General features: G+C 43.6%; 1 protein-coding gene across 2 annotated transcripts in view; it reads left to right on the forward strand.

Moving 5' to 3' along the window:
- The first annotated feature begins 547 nt into the window (after nt 1-547).
- The window catches only part of MBOAT1 (membrane bound O-acyltransferase domain containing 1), a 115064-nt gene continuing 91412 nt past the window's right edge, over nt 548-24199 (forward strand). The window contains exon 1 of one of the 2 annotated variants that reach the window (XM_055263457.2): nt 548-1452. In XM_055263457.2, coding sequence (XP_055119432.1) covers nt 1354-1452 — 99 coding nt within the window. In that variant the 5' untranslated portion in view covers nt 548-1353. The remainder of the gene's footprint in view (nt 1453-24199) is intronic. The other variant, XM_063632141.1, reaches the window with a different exon arrangement.

The following is a 24199-nucleotide window of genomic DNA, read 5'->3' on the forward strand; positions in this document are numbered from 1 at the left end:
TTTTTTTTTCCTCCTCCTTAGGGGACATAGGTTGAGAAACTCTGGCCTGGCAATTTAATGCTCAGTGCAGTTTGATGGTTATAAAACTCCTGAAGAAGGCAAGAGTGAGGCCTGAGTCTTGGAGAGTAAGTTGTTGCCAGTGCCTGACAGGCCTTCGGTTTAATTTGAAGCTGGAGGCCACATTGATAAAGTCTGCCCCGAAAGTCATTGTCTGTCTGATCGAATACCGGTTTACCCGGCAAAGGCTGGGGGCCACGTGAGCTCACTTTCTTTGGTTTTCTACCCAGCAGCCCGGAATATTGCCTTCCTGAAACCCTTTTTCAACAGCTAGCGATTCCTGAAAAGGATCTTAAAGATTTTTATGTTTCTCAGAACCTAGCAATAACTTGGAAAAGTTTTCCAAGTAACAGTGATGCGTGGGTGTCTGGGGGCAGACAAAGAGCAAGGCACCCTTTTTGAGGACCCGTGGCATGCAAATGACCTATCAGAATGCACATAGTGTAATAGTAAACACCGTTTCTTACAGAAGTGAAATAATTCTCACTCCACAGAGACGGAAGTGACCCGAAGCTAGCAGTCCCCTGTATTTGCTTGTATGACACCGAACATGTCAGATCAGGATGTAGGAAACTATGCCTAGCGCAGAGGAGGGTAAAGGAAGTAGGGAGTCTGGTGGCTGCGGCGCTCGCTAGCAGCGCAGGGTCTCTCCAGCTTCCAGCCACTGGCTGAGGAACCCTCTACGGCTTGAAAGGGAAACGCAGCCACTCAGCCGCTTCGACTGCCGCGGCGAAACCAAAACAGGGTGGGGCGGGGTGGGTGGTGCTCTCTAGTGGAAGGCGCCCGCTGGGTGAGGTCGTTGCCTCTGGCGGGGGGCTAGGACGGTCAGCCCGGGAGAAGGAAAGGCGCGTCCCGCCTCCAGCTGCAGGGCCAGGCGGCAGCGCCCGCTGGCGTCGCTTTCCCTCTCCCGGTCGGCCTCGGTGCAGGCCGGGCTGGGCGGGCCGGGCGGCGCTCAGGGGCCGGGCTCGGAGTCCCCACTTTTCCTCCCTCCTTCCCTCCTCTCGGGGCCGTCCCGAGCAGCCGGGCCAATGGGCGCGGAGAGGAAGGGAGCGGGAAGCGGGGCGCCTTGGGCCCGGCCCTCCTACGGCGCCCGTGGCTGCAGCGCCAGCGCCAACGCCAAGTTTGCGCCTCGAGAGTTTGCGCCGGTTCGTGTCTCCCGGCCTCCCGTTCGCTCCCCCGCGAACCAGGCGGACGCGCGCCCCTCGGGGCAACCACCCAAGACCACCCGGGCGGGAGGACGCCGAGCAGGGGGTGTTGCGGGCTGGGACCGGGGCAGCCACCTCCCGAAGATGCAGGATGGCAGCAGAGCCGCAGCCGTCCAGCCTTTCCTACCGCACCACGGGCTCCACCTGCCTGCACCCTCTCAGCGAGCTTCTGGGCATCCCGCTGGACCAGGTAACTGCGGGCCGGGAGCGCAGCGACCCCAGCTCCCCAGCGATCGCGGGCATGGGGCGGGCGAAAGTGTTATCCACCGTCCCTCCGCCTCCATGGCGTATTTTATAGCCACACACTAGACAGTTGGGTTTTTTTGTGGTTTTGTTTTTGGTTTTTTTTTTGCTTCTTGAGTTGGTGTTAGTGTTTTTCTCCTTGTAAGTGTGAAAAAATATTGGTACAGCCTGCGCGGCAAGTTCTACTGAACTTTTTTTTCTTTAAGTTTGGGATTGCCTCGTTTCCTGTAATCAAGTTCTGAAGTAGTCTGATAAATGAAACCAGTGTTTCTTTCATCAGTGTCCTCAAGTCGTTATTGTTTTCAATTTAGATGACCCTACTTAAAAAATAAGCGCGATTAATCTGTAGACTGTAGTTTATAGATATTGAATGCAAGACCTGGGTTTTAGACTTCTGCGGCGAGGCTTGTTCAGGGGTGACAGTTATTTTGTACCGTGTGTGATGCGGGACACACAAGGACACTTTGGTTTTCCCAGGGTTCGGTTGGCTCATGTGCCTGGGGCTGGAGCTTGAGTAGGACAGGTTAGGGGGAGGAGAGGGGCCCCAGTGAAGTTATTTGAACTGTCCAGGAATTATCTACAACCATTAAAATTAAAAATGGCAACAACAGTGACTCCTGGCAAGAAACCTTCCTGAAGATGAAGCCCGTCTTACTCATTTCCTTGTCTCTTCAGGTGCTGCAGGCTAGATCTGCGGGATACTTAGTAGTGACCCAGTCAGTAAATGTTGATTTAAATAGAATTGGGCAGGGCATGCTCGGGGAGGACCCACTGCACTCCTGTTTTGTTTCATGCTTTTTGCCTGGTTTTCTTCCCCTGCCTCTCACCAGTGCTCCTTTTCCTTTCCTTTTAACAACAGCACACCTGCTGTCCTTTCCGCACACCCCTTCAGCGATGAGAAAGTGAGACCTGGACATTTGCCTTATTCGGGTCCTGTTTACTGAGCCACCCTCGTACCTGGCTCACTCTGAGGACCTGACTGAGAACTCCACCTGATGCGACCTTTGCGTTCTCATCAGTTGCAAAATCCAGAAAGTCAGAAACTTAGGAAGAGTTTCAGGTGCCAAAGCATTTGTGCTTTTGTAAATTACTCTTTAGTTTCTGCTGAGGATGAAATAAACCCAGGGACCCAGGCAGAGGCAGACATAATAGCAAATTCTTTAGTTCTGAAATTAAATAAAACTCAGCTGAATTTCCTTAAGGGGAGTTTGTTTTGTACTCATCTCTCCACTCCCTATCAGAAGGTATTTTAATTGCATTTTCTCTTCTAAGCTCTTCTACACAGCTAGAAAGACTCCAGGAAGGCTTTTTGTATGGCTAAAGGACCACGGCAAGTTATGTCTGGGAGGTGCTAGAATAATGTTTTTAACGTCTTTCAATTGCATCCCCTACTTTCCTATAAAGGTAATTATGGTTTTAATTCATAAAAAGGAACAAAGAGCCTTAGGGATGTTTAAGACTGGGAGGGAGGGAGGGAGAGACTTCTGGGATAAACCAAAGGAGAAATGTTTGCCATGGCCAGGAGCACCTGAGATCTCTTAGCTCTTAGGTCGGTCTGACCACCCTCCAGCAGGAGTGAGTCTGGATGACCCTTGGTGGAAGAAGCACTTAAAAGGCAGTGCCCGAGCTAGCTTATTTTAGGCCCAAGGAAAGTCCCCAAACCATAAATAAGGTCGTTTGAGGCTACGCTGTGGCTTGTGAGTTTGGAAGCTTTGTGTGTTTTTTCCCTTTCACATTTTTAAGGCTTTTTAAAGGCTTAGATGTCAGACTGACCTGGGTGCAATTCCAGTTCTGCCAGCAAACTTCCCTTTGTGACTGCCAGCTTGTACTCTACCCTCTTGGAGCCTCAGCATCCTCGTGTAAAATGGGAGATGACAATAAGACCTACATTCTGAGGTTGAGAAATTTTATATGATGTAAAGTGCCTGACATTAGGAAGGTTCTTGTATCAGACAGGGTCCTTGCAGGAAACAGGAACCAACCCCATTGGCTGAAATGAACAGACTTTAATGAATTACTTAGAGGGGTATGTGCAAGTTTAAGGGAATCAACAAAGGATGTTGAGGTGCTGAGATCAGAAGTAGGGGGCAGCTGGAGGGGAAAGTGGAGGAACTTCATTGCCATTTGTGAGAGTTGGACCTGCCTGGAGGTCATGAAGAATCAGAGAGAGAACCTCAGCCCTTCTTCCTACCTTGTAGCCCTTCCAGTTCTTCACAGTGGCCCCCAAGGGTTACTGGCCTCAGCCTGCAGGGGCTCCTCCTGTGGCACAGGATAGGGAGGATAGAGGTGGAGCCAGATCTAGGGGGTAACCTGAGGATAAGAGTGTAGGCCTTGATACGTGTTTGCTCCTGTCCCATTAGAGAGTGACTTTTGATTGGCTTGGGATATGCTCAAAATTATAAAATAATTATCTCAAGTTACTCAAATAGTTTTTTTTTTTTTTGCCTCTTAAGGACACTGAATCATTTTTCTAATGTCTTAACATCCTAATTCCTGATTGATTGCACTCCTGTGAATGTCTTTAGCCTCTGGATCCTTTGTCAAGTAGTTTATTATCAGCAAAAATGGAAATACCTGGTAAGCATTCTGCTTTGTATGTGAAGAACTCTTTATTCATTCTTTTTCATCTGATTCTTCCATTTATCTGTTCTGTTAACTGCGTGGCATCCTTAAATAGGAAAGCCTGTGTGTGGTTAAGACTATACTCAGGAAAAGTCTATGGTTTTTGTTTCCAGGGATTTTGATTGGTCTGACATCCTCCTAAAGATGTGAAATATAAAATTATCTCCCTTAATTAGAGACAAATGGAGCATAGTAATTCAGATGCAGAATACAGGAAATGGGATGATGACTTAGGGGCCTCTATAGGTGCTTCAGAGATAAGCTTGTTGAAAACTTTATTTCTAAATGATGGGGCCCTGTCCAGTGAGCAAATACGGAGCTATGGTACGTAGTAGGATTACTCCAGTGAAAACCTTCACAGGATAAATTGGGCAAGCACTTTTCTTTCCTGTTTTGGGGGAATCAAGGAATCATCTGCTCTTGTCCTCCCCACTTTGTTTTGGTTGTGGAGTGTAACTTGATGTGCCTTTAAACTAAAGGTTTGCAAGACTGACTCAGTTGCCAAAACAGATATGATAATGTTGATGTTAGTAATTTGTGTAGTGCACAGTTATGTCATTATGTCCTAGGAGCTGTGAAAGCTGAAATGGAAAGTGTTTCCAGGCTTTAAGGAACTTCCAATTTGGTGGTTGGAAATTCTACCCACCACCAAAGCATTTTTGGGCTATTTTACCTGATGGTGCCCCCAAATTGTGTGTGTGTGCATGAAGTATGAATTCAGTGTTACACTAGGACTCTCTGAGGTACTTCTTTTTCCCCCTAATTTAGCATCAGCAGAAAAAGGGGCGAGGGGAAAATAGACCAGGAGATAAGAATCCAGGAAATAATTTTGAGATTAGAACAGCGAAGGTTTAGGATTATTAATGTAAGCTTGTGTCACCATTTAAAAGTCTGGATAAATGAAGACCAGCTTTAAAGACGTGGCATTCCAGACTAATGGTGCTACCAGGAGTGAGTTTGATTATTTCACCTGGGCCCATGACTACAAAGTTTCTTTTTTTTTTCTTTTCTTTTCTTTTCTTTTTTTTTTTTTTTTTTTGAGACAGAGTGACAGAGCTAGAACCTCCGCCTCCCAGGTTCACGCGATTCTCCTGCCTCAGTCTCCGGAGTAGCTGCGATTACTGGAGCACGCCACCATACCCGGCTAATTTTTGTATTTTTAGTAGAGACGGGGTTTCACCATGTTGGTCAGGCTGGTCTCGAACTCCTGACATTGTGATCCGCCTGCCTCGGCCTCCCAAAGTGCTGGGATTACAGGCATGAGCCACCACGCCCGGCCGACTACAGAGTTTCTTTACCTACCTGGATCTGTCAGTCCTGGTTGCTTCCCTTGGCCATGTTTGCAAAGCCCAGGCTTCAGTTCTCTTCTTATCTAAGTCTTGTCCTTCATTAAAAGCTCAGCTCACATTCCAGTCGTTGTTAAATCAATTAAATATTTATTTAATGCTATTAGTGCCAGGTACCTGGCCATGTGGTAGAAATACAAGGATGAAAAAAAATCAAGGTCCCCATCCTACAAGGGCTTATATACTCTAGAGGAAACAAAAGGCCCATATAAGTATATAGGCTGTGTATGCTCACAGACCTGTGTAGGCACTGTACAGGTTTGTAGATGGTGCCGTGGTAGAACAGAGAAATGATGCCCACAGGACATGCTGGACTCATGCAGAATTTACTGTTTACATTTGATGCTTGGTAAATGTTACCTTATATTGTTAGTTATCTTGCTGGGTTTGTAAGCTTAATTCCAAACTAATTTAAAGTCTCTTTGTAGTCAAGGCTTGAGTTCCCATACAACTTTATTTATGGATCCTGACATCTAAATTTCATGTAATTTTCACATGTCTTGAAATGTTCTTCCATAGATTTTTTTTTAACCCTTTAAAATGTAAAATGCATTTGTAGCATGTAGGCCACACAGAAACAGGCAGTGGGCTGGATTTGGCCTGATAATCCTATCTCCTCAAATATGGTGCATGGATTGTCATCAGAATCTTCTGCCATGGGTGTTTCTGGGATCCCACCGTGTCCTGCTGAATTTGAATATCAGGGTGTGAGGGCACTTCCCGAGTGATTCTTATGCCAACCAAAGTTTGAGAGCCCTTACTATAGTCAAGGGAGGACATCGCAGGGTTTAAGCTGTGAAAAGATTTTCATTTTGTGAAGGGGTACGGAAGGTCCTCACTGAAGGAGGTAGGGATGGAGGAGGAAGCAGGGGTTTTGCAGATGGGTGCAGGGTTAGAGAGGTATTTAAGGGAAATTGAGAGAGCACTGACAAGGTCAACTGAATGAGCCGCTGAGTATAATCAACCTGTCAATTATACATTTTTAGATGGATGAATATGCACAAATATGTGCTTTTTTTCTTTCAGCAGCTCCTTTCAGAAACAAAAGTGAAACAGAAATTTTCAGAGAAGGTTGTTGGGAAGTTAAGAAGCTCGGATATTGAAAGATGCTGACAAGTAGTTGGTGGTGATAAGAGTGAAGAGGAAAACTTCTTGAGATGGTGGGTCGTGGAGGGGCAGGTGCAGAGGAAGTGAGAGAGCTGGAGGGCTGGGATATGCGAGTGAAGGATTTCTAGTGAAGTCTTTCTGGGTGATGATGAAAATTGGGGTGTGCACCTGAGGGTAGGGGTGAAAGTCTGTTCAGTGTAGCAAGCAGGTGAACTGGGGTATTTGTATTTGACGGACTGTCCCTCTTGACATTGGCGGTACCCAGGTGAATTTGGGGAGTTGCGGTGGAGAAGACTATGAGGTCCCTAAGATGTCCAGGAATATGGAGGAGTCACCAGAGGTAGGCAGATTCTGAGAGCAGGAAGAGGGAGCAGAGGGGGTGTGACTCAGCCTGCTGTCTGTCATGCACTCAGCCCATGCCTCTGCCTGCATCCTCTCACATAATATTAGGAGTGTGAGGGAGTCTGGAGGGAGGAAAGCTTTCCTATGAGGATAGTGGAAGGAAAATAGTATGAAGCGGCTGGGCTTGGTGGCTCACGCCTGTAATCTCAGTACTTTGGAAGGCCGAGGTGGCCAGATCACCTGAGGTCAGGAGTTCGAGACCAGCCTGGCCAACATGGCAAAACCCCATCTTTACTAAAAATACCAAAATTAGCCAGGCGTGGTGGCGCATGCCTGCAGTCCCAGCTACTCGGGAGGCTGAGGCAGGAGAATCACTTGAACCCAGGATGGGGAAGTTACAGTAAGCCAAGATTGTGCCACTGTACTCCAGCCTGGGTGACAGAGTGAGACTCCATCTCAAAAAAAAAAAAAAAAAAGAAAAAGAAAAAAAGAAAACAGTGCAAAGCAGCAGTGGGGGGTCTGGAAAAGCCCTGACCGGCTGCTTCTGACCTTGGCTTTGCTGTCGTAGCGGTAAAATGAGAACAGAGGGGCGGGCTTTGTGAAGAAGGTCAGCAGTGGAGGGAGGAAGGCAGTGGGAAGATGAGTCACAGAGGAGGGGGAGAAGGAAGTTAGGGGCAGCACATGGATGCAAGTTGAGAAGTGGAGCTTGCGAGCCGCGAATGAGGGTTGGGGAGGTGTGGGAGGGGTCTGGGCAGGTAGGGTGGCCCCCTAAGGTCTCAGAGCCCTGATGAGGTGGTGTCCAGTGACTGACTCTGAGCTTTGCAGTCCCTCCTGGAGCTGCACATTCATGTGGTGGAAAGTTCCTCTGTGGTTCTGAAGAGCTTGCTGTTGGCAGGTGGGGGGGCCTTTTGGAAGCAGCCTGAGGGCATTGAATGTGGATGTGTTGGGGGTAAGATGGTGAGGTATAAACCCCCAGGTCCACACAGTTGCAGAGGACAGGCCTGGTGGAGTTGGGGACTGTCCCTCAGAGCCTGTGTGAAGATGGGTGGTCTCCATGCTGGGGGATTCTGGATAAGTCCAGAAGATGGGCTGGCCTACTGGAAACTGCTGGCTGGTGTCACAGTCTAGTGGCTTAGATTGGACAATAATTGAAGGGAGGACAGAGAGATCACAGGTATGGCCATATATTCTCTGGCATTTGAAGCAAAAGCCTAGTGTGTCCTGGAGCTTTAGCCTTCCTGTCATGGAACAAGAGGTGGTTCTTCACAGCTTGGCCTCAGTTTACCTCTCTGGCTTAAGGACACTGGCAACTCCATACATTGAATGCTTATGCTCTCAGCACTGCTCTGCATACATTCTCTCAGTTAATACAGCACTAAAAGTTATTCTCCAAATTTCTTCCTTCTTTCCCCAAATTTCTTCTTTTCTTCTTTCCTCCTCCCTTTTCTCTCTTTTCTTTCTGAGATGGGATCTCACTCTGTTGCCTAGGCTAGAGTACACTGGCTTGAACATGGCACCCTGCAGTCTCAAACTCTTGAGCTCAAGCAATCCTCCTGCCTCAGCTTCCCAAGTAGCTGGGACTAAAGGTGCATACCACCCCACCTGGCTAATTTTTTTGTATGTTTTATAGAGATGTGGTCTTGCCATGTTGCTCAGGCTGGTCTTAAACTCCTGGCCTGAAACGATCCTCTCACCTCAGCCTCCCAAAATGCAGGGATTATAGTTTTGAGCTACGACACCCAGCCTGTTCCCCAAATTTCAAGTTAGGAAGCAGCCCCCAGGGCTTATGTTACTTGCTTGTAGCTGGGACGGGGCAGAGGCAGGACTCGAACTCAGGTCTGTCACTGGTTGCTGCACTGCACCCCAGCACCGTTTTCCCTGCGTGCTGTGCTTTCAGCACAGTGAACTCTTCACTTCCTATCTCTCAAACACAGTGTGTCTTTCACACCCTCCAGCCTCTGCACACACACACTTCCTTCTCCTTGGAGGTTTATTCCTCATCCTGTTCCTCAATTCCTGTTTTCAGGCTGGGCCCTAAAATCCTCTCCTCGTCTTCCCTCTGTAACCCAGTCCTCCCTCCCCACCAGGGCCAAATGGATGCCTTCTTTCCCTCTGTTTCTCCATAGCATCCTATCCATGTTACATTGCTCTGCCTTTTACTTTACGTCTTAGATATTTATTGGTCTCTCTGTCCTGCCTGACTCTGAGAGGCTTCTTTCCGTAGTTACTTATTGAGCGCTGTATGCTAGTGGGCTAAATGGAGATACAGAGATTAGTGAGTTATCTGTGCCTTCTGTGAGACAAACATGTAGATACTTGGTAAACTGCTGTTTGCCTGTAAGCCTTGAAATACATGTGCTGAATGCACACACCATTGCCAGAGGACACGGGGCCTCGGCATCTCTGGGCCGCTCCTGAGATCGTGGTAGGGGAGAACTTCCTGGGAGCAGCTACTTTAGAAGCAGGAGAGAAATTAGAGGAGAGAGGGGCCAGGTGAGACAGTCAGAATATTCTAGGAGGAAGAGAAGAGAGTCACATTCTTTGTGGGTGGTGATCATTATCAAAGAAGAAAATGTCAACAAATTGAAGTTAAAGATCTAATTGTCTTTTATTAGTGATTCATGAATCAGGCAGCATCCCATCTGTAAAACAGCAAGGCGGAGCTGAGCTAAGAGGTGGACTTTACAGGTAGAAAAGGCTGAGGAAAGCAGAAGCAAAGAATAAGAAGCAAAGTTACTTTCCTTATAAGGTTAAAAAAGATGGGACTTCCTTATGCTGGCTCAGGTAGACTGGGCCCCTTTTCTGTTGGTTGCTGTGAATCTCCTCTTTTTGTTGTTGTTGTTGTTGTTTTAAACAGGCCCATTGTAAAGTTGTTTGTTTATATAGCTCCTGGCACCAGTGACTCCATTCTGGTTTGGTCTGGTCTGTTGGGGCCTAGTGTAGGAGCTCGGTCAAAAATAATTGCTCCTTACTAATTTTATTTAACACCACTGAAGATGAATCTTCATCATCTTTGTATGGTTAGGACAAAGTAGGAACTAAATACATGTTTGTTGAATTGAAATGGAATTTTATTTACATTTTTGGATCGGAATGAATGACTTAATTAAGATAAAATTGGGAGCCAGTTCTTTTTACCAACTGAATTAGGCCTGTTTATTATTTGGAACCTGAATATCAGATTAAATGGGACTAATTTCTAATTTGAAAGTTAATTCATGGCTTAGTTGCTGATAGTGAAATGTTTATCTTGAGTTATTTAAAGATGACATACTCTATTCCCATTTTCATTGTGTGCAGTTTATATACTCATCATCTCCAGTTATAAATGCAGCTATTAGTATCATTTTTTTTTTTTTTTGGCCCAGTTGTTTCAGATTTCTGTGAACATGTAGAAATTTCCTTTAGCAGTCTAAAGTCAAGTCATACATACGAAAGATGCCATACAGTCAAATACTCTCAAGTATTCTGTAGCTTGGCCTTGGAATTACATTTATTTATTTTAGTTTTATTTTTTATTGAGACAGGGTCTCACTGTGTTGCCCAGGCTGGTCTTGAACTCCTGGGCTTAAGTGATCCTCCTGCCTTGGCCTCCCAAAGTGCTGGGATTACAGGCAGAAGCAACCATACCCAGCCAGGAATTACATTTATAAAGGAAAATTTCATGAAAAGATTATATCTAAAGAGATAAAATCTGGAAATATCTTTTGTACCAGTGACTTGTATAAAGAATTCAGTTTATGTCACTTAGTAACAGTGGCTGTGTGTGCTTTTCAAAGGCTTTCTATTTTAAGTCAGCTCTTTTAGTAAACAAGATAAAGGGATAACTTACTGCAGTCTCATTAATGTCAATTTCTAGTAGTTTTGCCAGGCAAACACAAGGATAGAGAGTCATGAGTGGGAAAAGTAACTCCAAATTGTTTGTACTGGTTAAAAGTGTGCTTTATTAAAAGATAACTATGTCTTTGGGCTTATCAAATGTAACTATCTGCAAAAAGATTAATTCATTAACTTATTTGCAATGTGATTTTTAGTTATCAAAAATAAAGGCCCTTGATAAATCATTTACCAACTTCCTTATATTAGTGGAGCTCTGTTTTTAATTTTTTTAAAGTTATCAGGGGTTAATCTTCTTTTATGCTTTAGTAAAACTGACTAATATGAGAGATGGATTTGAAAGTCCACAATCACCTTGAAGAGTTTAAAGTTGAATGAAGGTTTCTGGGCTGATATTGCTGGGGATTTCCAGCAAACTATCATTTTATTATAAATATTCCATTCTCAGGTTTATTTACAAAACAAAAGGAAAACCAGGGAACTCAGGTTCTAATGTAATTTGGAGAAGAGCAAGGGTACATTTGAAAAGTTTGTGTTCAAGTTGTCCTAAACTCTTATTTCAAACAAGGAATTAAACATTTAAAATGTTCTGTTATTTATTTATTTATTTATTTATTTTTTAACTTTGTCTCATTCATCATTCTGTGGCTGACTTGAAACAGATGAGTCAGCAAAGGTACACAGCAAAAGGTTGCTAAGGCTTACAGGAAGTTGCTAAACTCAAAAGTCATTTCATGAAATTACACGAAGTGGTTTAACTGTGAGTGTCACTAGATTGAGACTTCTTTGTTCCTAAGACTCTCCCACCCCCTGCCCCGGTATCACTTTTTGCTCTCTGTTTTTATTTTATTTATCTATTACATTCTTTTAAATTTTTATTTTTTATTGATTTTTTTAAAGCCTTTATTTTATATTGATACAGTTAACAAAAATCACTTTTCCGGCTGGGCAGGGTGGCTCACCCCTGTAATCCTAGCACTTGGAGAGGCCAAAGTGGGTGGATCACTTGAGGTCAGGAGTTCGAGACCAGCCTGGCCAACATGGTGAAACCCCCATCTCTACTAAAAATACAAAAATTAGCCAGGTGTGGTGATGCATGCCTGTAGTCCCAGCTACTTGGGAGGCTGAGGCAGGAGAATTGCTTGAACCCAGGAGGCGGAGGTTGCAGTGAGCTGAGATCACGCCACTGCATTCCAGCCTGGACGACAGTGTGAGACTCCATCTCAAAAAAAAAAAAAAAATCACTTATCCGATTAGGTAGTACAGGCACTTACTATCGAAGTCACAAGCAGAAAATGGGATATAAGGAAAGGTCCGTCTCTCTCACCCCTGCTTCTCTTGTTTCCAGCTGGCCAGATTTCCATGGTTCAGTTGCATGACTTCAGAGATAGTCTATGTCTACATATGCTCAGAATCTTTTTGTCTTATTTTCTGACATAAGTGATAGCGTATGGTTCCCACCCTCCCTCCCTCCCTTCCTTTCTTCCTTTCAACTTAACAGTGTCTCTTAGGGATTGATTCATGTCTGTATGTACAGAGCTCTGGTGACTTTTGAACTTCCTTTCTGCCTTTTCTGAAGGCTTTGTGTCTGTTCTTCCAGCCATGGCTTTGTGTTATGAGAAAAATCTGGAATTATAACTCCTCCACAAACTGGGAAGGAGCTGAGAGACCAAAGAATGACTCAGACACGTCCAACTTGGCGAGTAGATGAATTTATTAGGACTTATATATGGGACACTCGTGGGTGGTAGCAGGATAGCTGTAGAGACCCTCATCACCTCTTGTGTCTAAATTGCTTTTGAGATGACTTCTGGCTTTTTGCCTCCTGTGTTTGAGTGATGCGACTGTGTATTTTTTTTTTTTTTTTGATACGTTCGCAGATACTCTCTGGGATGTTTAGATTCTCAGGGACACCTGCTCCTTGGCTGAGCACCATGACCTTGGCTGACGGCCCACCCTTCAAGGTTCAAGCAGCGGACATACACCCTTAAATAACCTGGTGGGGGACTGGTCACCCTACCCTTTCTCCTTTTTTGGATATGTTCGCAGATACTCATTTAGCAAATGCTGAAAGTTATGGTATTGGGGGAGCGAAAGGGTTGGAGAGGGGTCCTTCTGTGGTGACACTGCCTGCTCTGCTCACATTCCCCAGGAATATGGACACCCCAGAGTGCTACTTACAATGGGACCCGTGAGGGGAAGAGCAATGAGCTGGGGGAGGCGGAAGACTTGGGGTTCGTTTCCAGTGTCCCCTTAAATGGAGAGAAGTGACTTGGGACATGGACGTAAGGGACATTAACTATTCCCTCATCTCTTGTGCCTTAGGTTTTAAAATGGCTCTGCCTCCTACTGGCCTGGTGGCAGTAGACTTCTCCAGAATTTTTGATATCCCCATCTCCTGGAAACAGTGCTCTTTAAGACCAGTTTGGCTCTGGAATTTCAAGACCTTCAGCCTTAGTGCAGAAGGGTTGGTTTTAGCTTGTAAAATAACACATTTTGAAGGTAAAGATGACAAACCAAGACTATTTTTTCTTCCAATTTCAGTAGACTTAGCTAAAAAGATTGCACCTGTATAATTTGCTTTCTTGTTTCTCCAAATGAAATGTGTACAATTCAGCACATGTTGGGTGAACTCAGTTGATCTTTGGGGCTCCGGAATCTTCTATCTTCTTTCACCTCACCTAGAGTAAGGCCAGGATGCCTTAGGAACATGTGAACTATACTCTGGCAGAAAGATCTTGCAAAGAGCTTCTATTTTTTGTCCATTAGGGATGTTGAGATGTTTATAGCCTCCTTTCTGCATTCTAGTAAAAGATAATTGCTCATTGTCTCCAAACAGTAAATGTTAACTTACCTGCGTATTATTTTATTATTTTATTTTTTTGAGACAGAGTCTCACCCTGTTGCCCAGGCTGGAGTACAGTGGCACGATCTTGGCTCACTGCAACCTCCGCCCTCTGGTTTCAAGCGATTCTCCTGCCTCAGCCTCCCAAGTAGCTTGGATTATAGGTGCCCACCACCACACCTGGCTAATTTTTGTATTTTTAGTAGAGACAGCGTTTCACCATGTTGGCCAGGCTGGTCTCAAACTCCTGACCTTGTAATCTGCCTACTTCAGCCTCCCAAAGTGCTGGGATTACAGGCGTGAGCCACCACACCTGGCCCTGCGTATTATTTAACAAAAAGGAGGCAAATGAACATTTATACAGAATTAAATTCAGAAAGCCACTTTATATAAATTGTGGAAAGGAGGACAAAAAGAGGGTTTTCTTCTTTCTTATTCATGTATGCAGACTGGGAAAGAGTTTACAAAAAGGAAGTAAAAGACTAAAGTTTTTTTTTTTTTTGGTACTTTCAGTCTTGTTGAGTTAAAGTTTACCCAGTTTCATATTTAGTTTTACTGTGGTGCAAAAGTTGATGTACACAGGTTTTTTTCTTTCTACAGATGTATTCAGAGTGTCTTTAGAAATATATTCATCTCATTACCAGTTTTGTTAGTTTAAAAGAAGGGCTAAGTGAGGCTGTATATTAAAACAATCATTTCATCAAGATAGAGGGTGAAGCTCTGTTTCATCTTAATGATAAACTAAAAACTTTAGCCAAATTAAATTTAAAGGAGTTTAATTGAGCAATAAATGATTCCCGAATCAAGCAGCCTCCCAAGCCGGAGTAGGCTGTGAGACTCCAGCATAGCCACATGGTGGAAGATTTATGGACAGAAAAAAGCAAGTGAAGTACAGGAAACGGAAGTAAGGTACAGAAACAGCTGGATTGGTTACAGGTTGGCCTTTGCCTTGTTTGAAGAGGATTTGAACATTTGGCTACATTTGATTGGCCAAAACTCGGTGATTGACACTAGTATGTAGGTACGGTCTGTTTACACCTCCACTTGTTAAAGTTTACGATGTACAGAAGAACATTTAGGTTGAACTTAAAATATGTAAGGAGGCAACTTTAGGCTAAACTTGATTTAACATTAACAATGAATAATGAATTATGGCTGTTTATCTTAGTTGGTTGAAATTGCAGAGAGAATCCTGAGGAAGCTAGTGGGCTATAAAACAGTTTAGAAATTGACTGCTTATGACTTTTTATGAGAGCTGAAAAACCTCTTGTATACTTGGCAACCTTCAAATGTTTATTAGAGTAATATGTGTCCAGATTTGGTTCCCTGCTGCGAAGTTTCTAGAAGAACTGGAGAAGTTAGAAAAGAGCAAGAAAAATGGTTACAAGAACAACTAGGCTGAAAATTGCTAAACGAAAGGAAATGAACTTAAATGTCAACGAATTGACCAAGAAAAGTCACAAGATGGTAGAGTGACCATCAGTGAAGACTAGAAAATGCTAGTTAGGCAGTGATAGATAGGGTGGGCCACTAATGCATCTCATTTCCTGAAGAGGGTCTTGTACTTGATGGTCTTTAGAGAGCACCTTTGTTCTGTTATTTTGCAATGAACCTTCTTTACCTCAAGTGAAAGTACCAAGGGTCTCACGGGCATTTCAAGAAGTGACTTGCAGGATTTTAAAAGATTGCTATTTGCTTCGTATTAGATGGAGCACATTCTTAGGTGATCTTTTCTTTTCTTTTCTTTTTTCTTTTTGAGACAGAGTCTCGCCCTGTTGCCCAGGATGGAGTGCAGTGGCACGATCTCGGCTCACTGCAACCTCTGCCTCCTGGGTTCAAGTGATTCTCCTGCCTCAACCTCCCAAGTAGCTGGGATTACAAGCACCTGCCACCGTGTCTGGCTAATTTTTTTGTATTTTTAGTAGAAATGGGGTTTAACCATGTTGACCAGGCTGGTCTCAAACTCCTGACCTCAAGTGTTCCACCCTCCTCAGACTCCCAAAGTGTTGGGATTACAGGCATGAGCCACTGTGATCAGCTAGCTGATTTTTTAAAAATAAACTTTTAATTTTGTAATATTTTTAGATTTACAGAAAAGTTGTAGAGATAGCCAGGTGTGGAATGTGAACCCAAAATATCTGAGACAGGTCTCAATCAATTTAGAAAGTTTATTTTGCCAAGGTTAAGGACGCACCTGTGACACAGCCTCAGGGGGTCCTGACGACATTTACCCAAAGTGGTCAGGGCACAGCTTGGTTTTATACATTTTAGGGAGACATGAGACATCAATCAATATATGTAAGATGTACATTGGTTCTGTCCTAAAGGGTGGGACAAGTTGAAGCAGGGGAGGGGGCTTCCAGGTCATAGGTAGATAAGAGACAAATGTTGCATTCTTTTGAGTTTCTGATTAGCCTTTCACTGAATACACAATTTACATGAGAGGGGAGCGTAGAGGAACAGTCTCTTTTGCTTAGTCTGGCTTAGTGAAACCATAGGGCAGAGGAAGCCATCTGGTACGCATTTGTGTCACGTGGGCAGAGGGATGGCTTTGAGTTCTGCCTGTCCTTTGTCCACGAGGAATTTCCTTGTGGGCAGATTGTGAAGGTGGTATGTAGCTTTTTTATCTTTGTAGCTATCTTATTTAGGAATAAAATGGGAGGCAGGTTTACCTGATGCAGTTCCCAGTCTGACTTCCCTTTGGCTTAGTGATTCTGGGGTCCTGAAATTTATTTTCCTTTCACGGGAGGCACGTGCTTCTAAGCCCAGCTACATGGGAGGCTGAGGCAGGAGGATCCCTTGAGCTCAGGAGTTTGAGACCAGCCTAAGCAACATAGTGAGACTCCCATCTCTTTTTTTAAAAAAAAAATTGTAAAGATAGTATGGAGAGGTTTCATATACATCTCACCCTGGTTACCCCAGTGTTAACATCTTACATGACTATGGTATATTTGTCAAAACTACAAAACCAACATTGGTATATAACCATTAAACTTCAGAATTTGAATTTCACCAATTTTTCCATTAATGTCTTCTTTCTATTCTGGGATCTCATACCTTACCTTGTAATTCCCGTATTTAAAGTGTACAGTTCACTTTTTTTTTTTTTTTTGAGATGGAGTTTCTCTCTTGTTGCCCAGGCTGGAGTGCAATGGTGCTCTCTTGGCTCACTGCAACCTCCACCTCCTGGGTTCAAGTGATTCTCCTGCCTCAGCCTCCCTAGTAGCTGGGATTACAGACATGCACCATCATGCCCAGCTAATTTTTGTATTTTTAGTTGAGATGGGGTTTCACCATGTTGGCCAGGCTGGTCTCAAACTCCTGACCTCAGGTGATCCACCTGCCTTGGCCTCCCAAATTGCTGGGATTACAGGCGTGAGCCACTGCACCTAGTCCAGTTCACTGTTTTTTTTAGTATATTCACAAGATTGTGACAATGGTATTGAATTTTAGAACTTTTTCATCCCATCTAAAAGAACCTTGGATCATTAGTAGTCCTCCTTTCCTCCCAGATTCTACCTCCCTATCCCCCCATCTTCGTCAATCCTGGCAACTACTGATCTACTTTCTCTCACTCAGTTTGCCTCTCCTGGACATTTAATATAAACAGAATCATACAGTATGTGGTCTTTGTGACTAGCTTGTTAGATTTCCAAGGGTCTTTGGTGATTTTTGATTCGGTGCTTATGTTCTGTTGTGCGTTATCTGTGGGAATATTTTGAGACCAGATTTAAAGTGGAATCCTTTTGATAGAATTTGGGCTTCTGCAGCTGAGGTATTCCCAATCCAGGCTCACTTAAATTGCATTTGCTCCTTTAGATTTTTATTGGCCACACAGGCCATGTGAATTTAGGCCCCCAAACTCTCATTCTCAGGGGAGTCTTTGTACTTTTTGTCCCTCTGTCCAGAGCCAAGGCCCAAATAATACATCTGCTCTTTCCCTCTGTGGGGAGGACCTCATCCCTGTGAGGTGTCTCCCTTCAGAATTTAGGAGGGGTCCTGGCTTCGAGATAAATCTTAGCTTTATGCACAACCTTCATTTCTTCCTTCCACCTCTCCCTTCTCTGCCTGCTTTGTCTCCTTTGCCCAAACTCTAGGCCACCTGGATGGGTATATACCCCAGGGAAAAATGCCAGCTCCAGGCATGCTTGTCTCTCTGATTTTTGCTTTTTCTTGCATTTCTGGCATCTGAGGAATCTTCTTATTTTCTGACAGTTTGGTTGTGCATGAAAATCATCAGTGTATCAGTATGAACTCATGTTTAGTTTAATGTAGATACATATGGTTACATACAAACATTTATAGATCTGTGAATATTCAAGGATTAGTGTGCATGCACACACACACGCACACACACACACACACACAGGCAATTTATTTCCCTGTCAGCTGAGAGGTCTACAAGAAGTGACATTCCATTAGCAACGAGTACACTTAAGCCTGGATCTTGGTTTCTAAGACCATTTTCCAGTAAAATCCAGGCTTTTTGGAGAAATGCTTGATTCTAGGATTGGGCCAGAATATATACAAGATGAACCTGGAACATTTTGTATGGTAGAGTGTATGGAAGAATTCCAGCAGAAAAACCAAAAGTCATAAGAGTAGGTCAAATGGACATAGGAGCCAACTGAAACTGCTGTCAGTGGCCAAAGCTGGAACAATCTGAGCAACAAAATAAAAAAGCATTCGATTATAGAAGTATAGATTAGATAGAGGAGTCTAGGTTGGCACGGTGGCTCATGCCTGTAATCCTAGCACTTTCGGAGGCCGAGACAGGCAGATCACTTGTGCCCAGGAGTTTGAGACTAGCCTGGGCATCATGGCAAAACCGCATCTCTATAGAAAATGTAAAAATTAGCCGGGCATGGTGGCATATGCCTGTGGTCCCAGCTATTCAGGAGGCCATGGTGGGAGGATTCCTTGAGCTTGAGAGGCAGAGGTTCCAGTGAAGCCATGATTGAGCCACTGCACTCCAGTGTTGGTGCCAGATCTAGATCCTGTCTAAAAAAAAAAGTCTAGATTATAGATCTAATCTATAGGTTATAGAAATTTTGGGTTATTACTCAAAGTATAAAATAAACATCTGTGAGTTCATACCAATATAAATAAATGATTGAATATGCAAATAAATAGAGAAAATAGACAAATTTCCCTGCAGAAGAATTGCACATAATTATGTAGACACTCACCCTTAAGAAGGTGGAACATAATTCTCCACTCCTTAAATGTGAGCTGTGCATAGTTACTTCCCTCCAGAGTACAGTATGGAAAGGGGAGTAGGGAGAATAACTTTCCAGTGGAGAAACCTATCAGACACTATCTCAGCTGAGTGATCAAAGTCAACATCAATGGTGGTAGCTCTGTGTATAGTGTGTTACCCTTAATATGATGTGGTGAAAATGGCACTTTACATCTGTGGTCTTCCTTACAAAAACCCATAACCCTTAACCCCTGCCTCTGAGAAAAACATCAGACAAATCTCAATCGAGGGTTTCTACAAAATACCTGACCAGTACTCTTCAAAACTGCCAAGGTAATCAAAAACAAGGGCTGGGCGCGGTGGCTCACGCTTGTAATCCCAGCACTTTGGGAGGCTGAGGCAGGCGGATCACGAGGTCAGGAGATCGAGACCATGGTGAAACCCCGTCTCTTACTAAAAATACAAAAAATTAGCCGGGCGTGGTGGCGGGCGCCTGTAGTCCCAGCTACTCGGAGAGGCTGAAGCAGGAGAATGGCGGGAACCCGGGAGGCGGAGCTTGCAGTGAGCCGAGATCGCGCCACTGCACTCCAGCCTGGGTGACAGAGCGAGACTCCGTCTCAAAAAAAAACAACAACAAGAAAATTCTGAGAAACTGCCACAGCCAAAGAAGCCTAAGGAGATGTGACAAGTAAATGCAGTGTGGTGACCTGGATGGAATCCTGGAATTAGGTAAAAACTAAGGAAATCTGAATAAAGTTAATGTATCACCACTGGTGCGTTAACTGTGACAAATATACCATACTAATGGAAGATGTTAATAATAGAAGAAACTGGTTGCAGAATGTATGGGAACTCTGTGTTATTCTAATAATTTTTCCATACATTTAAAACTATTCTAAAAATGCAGTTTATTTAAAAATGAGTGCTTTTTTTTTTTAGGATCGCTGGCTGTGCAATTTATGTAAACATTGAGCTTACAATATTGTCAGAAATAGACATTGAGGCCATCCATTTAGAGAATTTTCTAGTCAGAAAATGGAAAGGTCATATGCAGTTACACTGTTATATGTTTGTGATTAGATTTATTTATTTTTTAAATTTAGCTTTATTAAAATCTTTGCATGTATTCTAATTCATTTTCAGTAAAGATATAAAGGATTGGCTGGGCGCAGTGGCTCACACCTGTAATCACAGCACTTTGGGAGGCTGAGGCGGGCAGATCATGAGGTCAAGAGATCGAGACCATCCTGGCCAACATGGTGAAACCCCATCTTTACTAAAAATACAAAAATTAGCTGGGTGTGGTGGCGGGCACCTGTAGTCCCAGCTACTTGGGAGGCTGAGGGAGGAGAATCTCTTGAACCCAGGAGGCGGAGGTTGCAGTGAGCCGAGATTGTGCCACTGCACTCCAGCCTGGTGACAGAGCGAGACTCCATCTTTAAAAAAAAAAAAAAGATATAAAGGATTTTTGGTTCCCCTTGACTCTTTAGGCTCCTCACAGGTAATTTTCATGAATGGTTTTCTAATAAGAGAAATATTTTTCTCTCCCCATAACATCAAACATCAGAGCCATACCCAAATGAAAATCTTCATGCATATACCATTGCTCACCGAGGTAGCCTCTCATTAAGTTCCGACCTTGGAAATACTATTCTGCCTCTCAGCTACCAGATTCAGTCTCTCCTTATTACAGAATCATTCTAAGCATATCTTGTTTAAGCCAGGAGAATCCATGCAAAAATCTGCTTATAAGAAATTATAGGCTGGGCGCGGTGGCTCACGCCTGTAATCCCAGCACTTTGGGAGGCCGAGGCGGGCGGATCACGAAGTCAGGAGATCGAGACCATCCTGGCTAACACAGTGAAACCCCGTCTCTACTAAAAATACAAAAAAATTAGCTGGGCACGGTGGCAGACGCCTGTAGTCCCAGCTACTCGGGAGGCTGAGTCAGGAGAATGGCGTGAACCCGGGAGGTGGAGCTTGCAGTGAGCTGAGATCTCGCCATGGCACTCCAGCCTAGGCGACAGAGTGAGACTCCGTCTCAAAAAAAAAAAAAAAAAAAGAAATTATAGCATACCAGCTGAATAAAAGTAGACCAATCTTCAGATCCAGGTTGTGTGACTGATGTTTGCGTTTCCTCCTGAGGTGTGTCCTATGAGCTCACCTTGCTATGGTAATGGGAAAAACACTGGCATAGGATTAGGAAGAGCTGGGATCTAGGCCTGGAGCCAGTATTTATTAAGTGTGTGACCTTGGGCAAGCTATTTTAAACTTTTGGAGCCTGATTCCTTATCTGCAAAATGAGCTAATCATACCTACATGAAGGGGTTGTTATGAATATCAAATGAGGTTGGGGAAGCGTGGGAAAGGTTTTAGTGCGCTCTTTAGGCAACAGATAGGCGTTGTTTCCTGTTATTTCCCGTTGTCAGCCCCATCAGATTTTTGAAGCCAGTAGAAAAGAGGCTTCATTGTTACAGTACTGAATGTCAGAAATACACATTTTCTGTCTTGTAGGACTTTATTTCTGAAGGTCTAAGTTGGACAATTGTCAGACTCCACTGACATGTCTTGGACTTAAATGTGTTCTTGGGAGTCTCTTAATGAATAGATAGGATGCCTGGGCAGTGAGGAGGGTGTGGGTGGTGTTTGGAAGGAAAATTTGATTTTTAGTTAGTAGCTGGAAGGGAAAGAAGAGACTCAACTTGGAGGATAACAAGGGGATGATAAAGTTACTTCAGTTACTTTAGGGCAGAAAAGATGAGGCAGAAGGAGGCAATAAGTGAGAAATAGATGACAGATGGAAAGAAAAAAATTTTTGACTGTTGTGAAATGGGAGGGTGGAAATCTAATCTGAAATGCAAATAAGTTTAGTGTACCCAGGAAGTGTGAAAGAACCTTGCAAAGGAATGACTTTTTATCAGGTAAACCTTAGTTCTTATCAGTGGAATGAGAGGTTGTTAGTTTGGGTGTATTCTTAGTCACTTGAGTGGCTTCATCTGTGGGAATTAAAAAAAGAATTAGTTGTCTTCTAAAACAGATGCTGAGCCACAATGTTTACTTATTTTCCAACTGGTTGGACATGTAAAAGACATAACTTCTTTCTGTCTCTTCCAATGTAAAGGAAAATATGCATAACTCCTGAAAAGGTATGGGCCATAGGTACCCTTATTTGTTCTATCATATGGGAGTATTTCTACCTTCAACTTCCAGTTATCGTGCTAATAATATAGCTGTAAAAGCTATAAATATGCCTTTTAAAATTGAGTGCTTCCTATATTATTATATTGAGCTAAATGCATGGGTTATCTCATCTCTGCAATTGCCCTGTTGGGCTTGTCCAATGTGGTGAAATGACCCAGAGGACTTATTTTGCTGTTCTGTCTGCAGCAGGTGATACTGTGGCAGGCAAGTGGCCACAGTGGTCCACTCTGTGCTGGTCAAGTCGTAACTTTCCCAAGTGTTCAGTGGCTTAAAGCTGGGTGTTAGCTTTTAGGAGGGACACTGGCAAACTGAGGTATAGCCGAAGGAAAGTGAGCATGAAAGTGTGGCCTTGAACCTATTTCTTATGAGGAGACATTGTTGGAGGAAGTGGGGGATGTTAAACTAGAGAAAGCCTTCAATATAATATTGTCTTAGTCTTTTTCTGCTGCTATAGCACAATGCCATGGCCTGGGTAAATTGTAAACAATAGATGTTTATTGGATTCACAGTTCTAGAGGCTGGGAAGTTCAAGAGCATGGTGCCAGCATTTTGGCAAGGGTCATCCCAGGGTGGAAATTAGAAGGTGGAAGTGAGTGTGTGAGACAGAGAGGCACCAGGGGCCAGACTTGCTTTATAGCAACCTATTTTCGAGATAACTAACCTGGATTTTACAGTAATGACATTAATCCATTCTGCCCTCGTACACTGTTGCATTGGGGATTAAGTTTCCAACACGTGAACTTTTGAGGGACATATTCAAACCACAGCAGATATGATAGCAATTACTGGCTGTTTGAGGAGAATAATTATTCTGTGTCCTTAGCAGAATTAAGCCTAATGGATGGAAACTTTAGGAAGGTAGGTTTCAACTCATCATAAAGTAGAGTTCCTTATTAATGAGATTTGCGTAGATCAGTTCTGATCACTGCTGGAGTTGATGAATCCCCTGTCCCTGGTGGTGGTCAGGCAGAGGCTGTCTGGTGATGACTGCTGTTGACAGAAACTACTTCCTGGCTGCCTGATGTCCCTACCTATCTGCCCGAAGTTCTGCTTTTTATCCAGCTGCCAGTCTACAACGATTCTTGTTTTAGTATTAATTGACAGATAAGTAAGTGGTTTAAGCAGTGGCCTTTCTCAGTGGGCACTTCAAGATAGATTCCTAAATGTGAAGCAGTAGAGGAATAGATTTAATTATGGTATACTCAAGCTATGGAATTATATACAAGTATTATAGAAAATGAGGCCACATTGAAAAGTATTCATCACACTGAGTGAAAAGAACAAGTGGTAGAGCAGTGTGTATTATGACCTCATGTCCCATTAAATTTAAAACATCAAAATACTTTATCTTCCTATCTAAGTAGTTCTGAAATGGCAGTCATTAAAATAAAGACGGAGGTTATGTTGACCATGACTCTCTCAATCACCTGGCTTACTGGGGAGGGTGAAGAAAACTTTTACTTTTTAATTTTTACATTTATATTTTTTAAACAAGCATAGTATTTTCATATTTAAAAACTTAGAGCGGCCAGGTACAGTGGCTCATGCCTGTAATCCCAGAACTTTGGGAGGCTGAGGTGGGTGAATCATGAGGTCAGGAGATCAAGACCAGCCTGGCCAACATAGTGGAACCCCATCTCTACTAAAAATACAAAAATTAGCCAGGCGTGGTGGCGGGTGCCTGTAGTCCCAGCTACTTGGGAGGCTGAGGCAGGAGAATCGCTTGAACCCAGGAGGCGGAGGTTGCAGTGAGCAGAGATCGCGTCACTGCACTGCAGCCTGGGTGACAGAGTGAGACTCTCTCGAAAAAGGTAAAAAAGAAAAAATTAAAAAAAAAAAATTTAGAGCTTTCACAATAGCCAGAATATAGAATCAACCTTAGTGTCCATCAACAGATAAATGAAGGAAATGTAATATATAAATAGTGGAATACTACTTAGCCTTACAAAGAAGAAAATCCTGCCCTTTAGTACAACATGGATGAACCTGGGGAACATTATGCTAAGTGAAATAAGCCAGACACAGGTAGACAAATGCCATGTGATCTCACTTGGAAGTGGAGTCTTAAAAAGTTGATCTCACAGAAGCAGAGAGTAGAGTGATGGTTACCAGGAACTGGGGTTGGGAAGGTGGGTGGGGAGATGTTGCTCAAAGGGTATAAATTTCAGTTGGACAGAAAGAGTAAGTTCAAGTG

This window comes from Symphalangus syndactylus, chromosome 23 (assembly GCF_028878055.3).
Source record: "Symphalangus syndactylus isolate Jambi chromosome 23, NHGRI_mSymSyn1-v2.1_pri, whole genome shotgun sequence".
Classification (NCBI taxonomy): Eukaryota; Metazoa; Chordata; class Mammalia; order Primates; family Hylobatidae; genus Symphalangus; species Symphalangus syndactylus.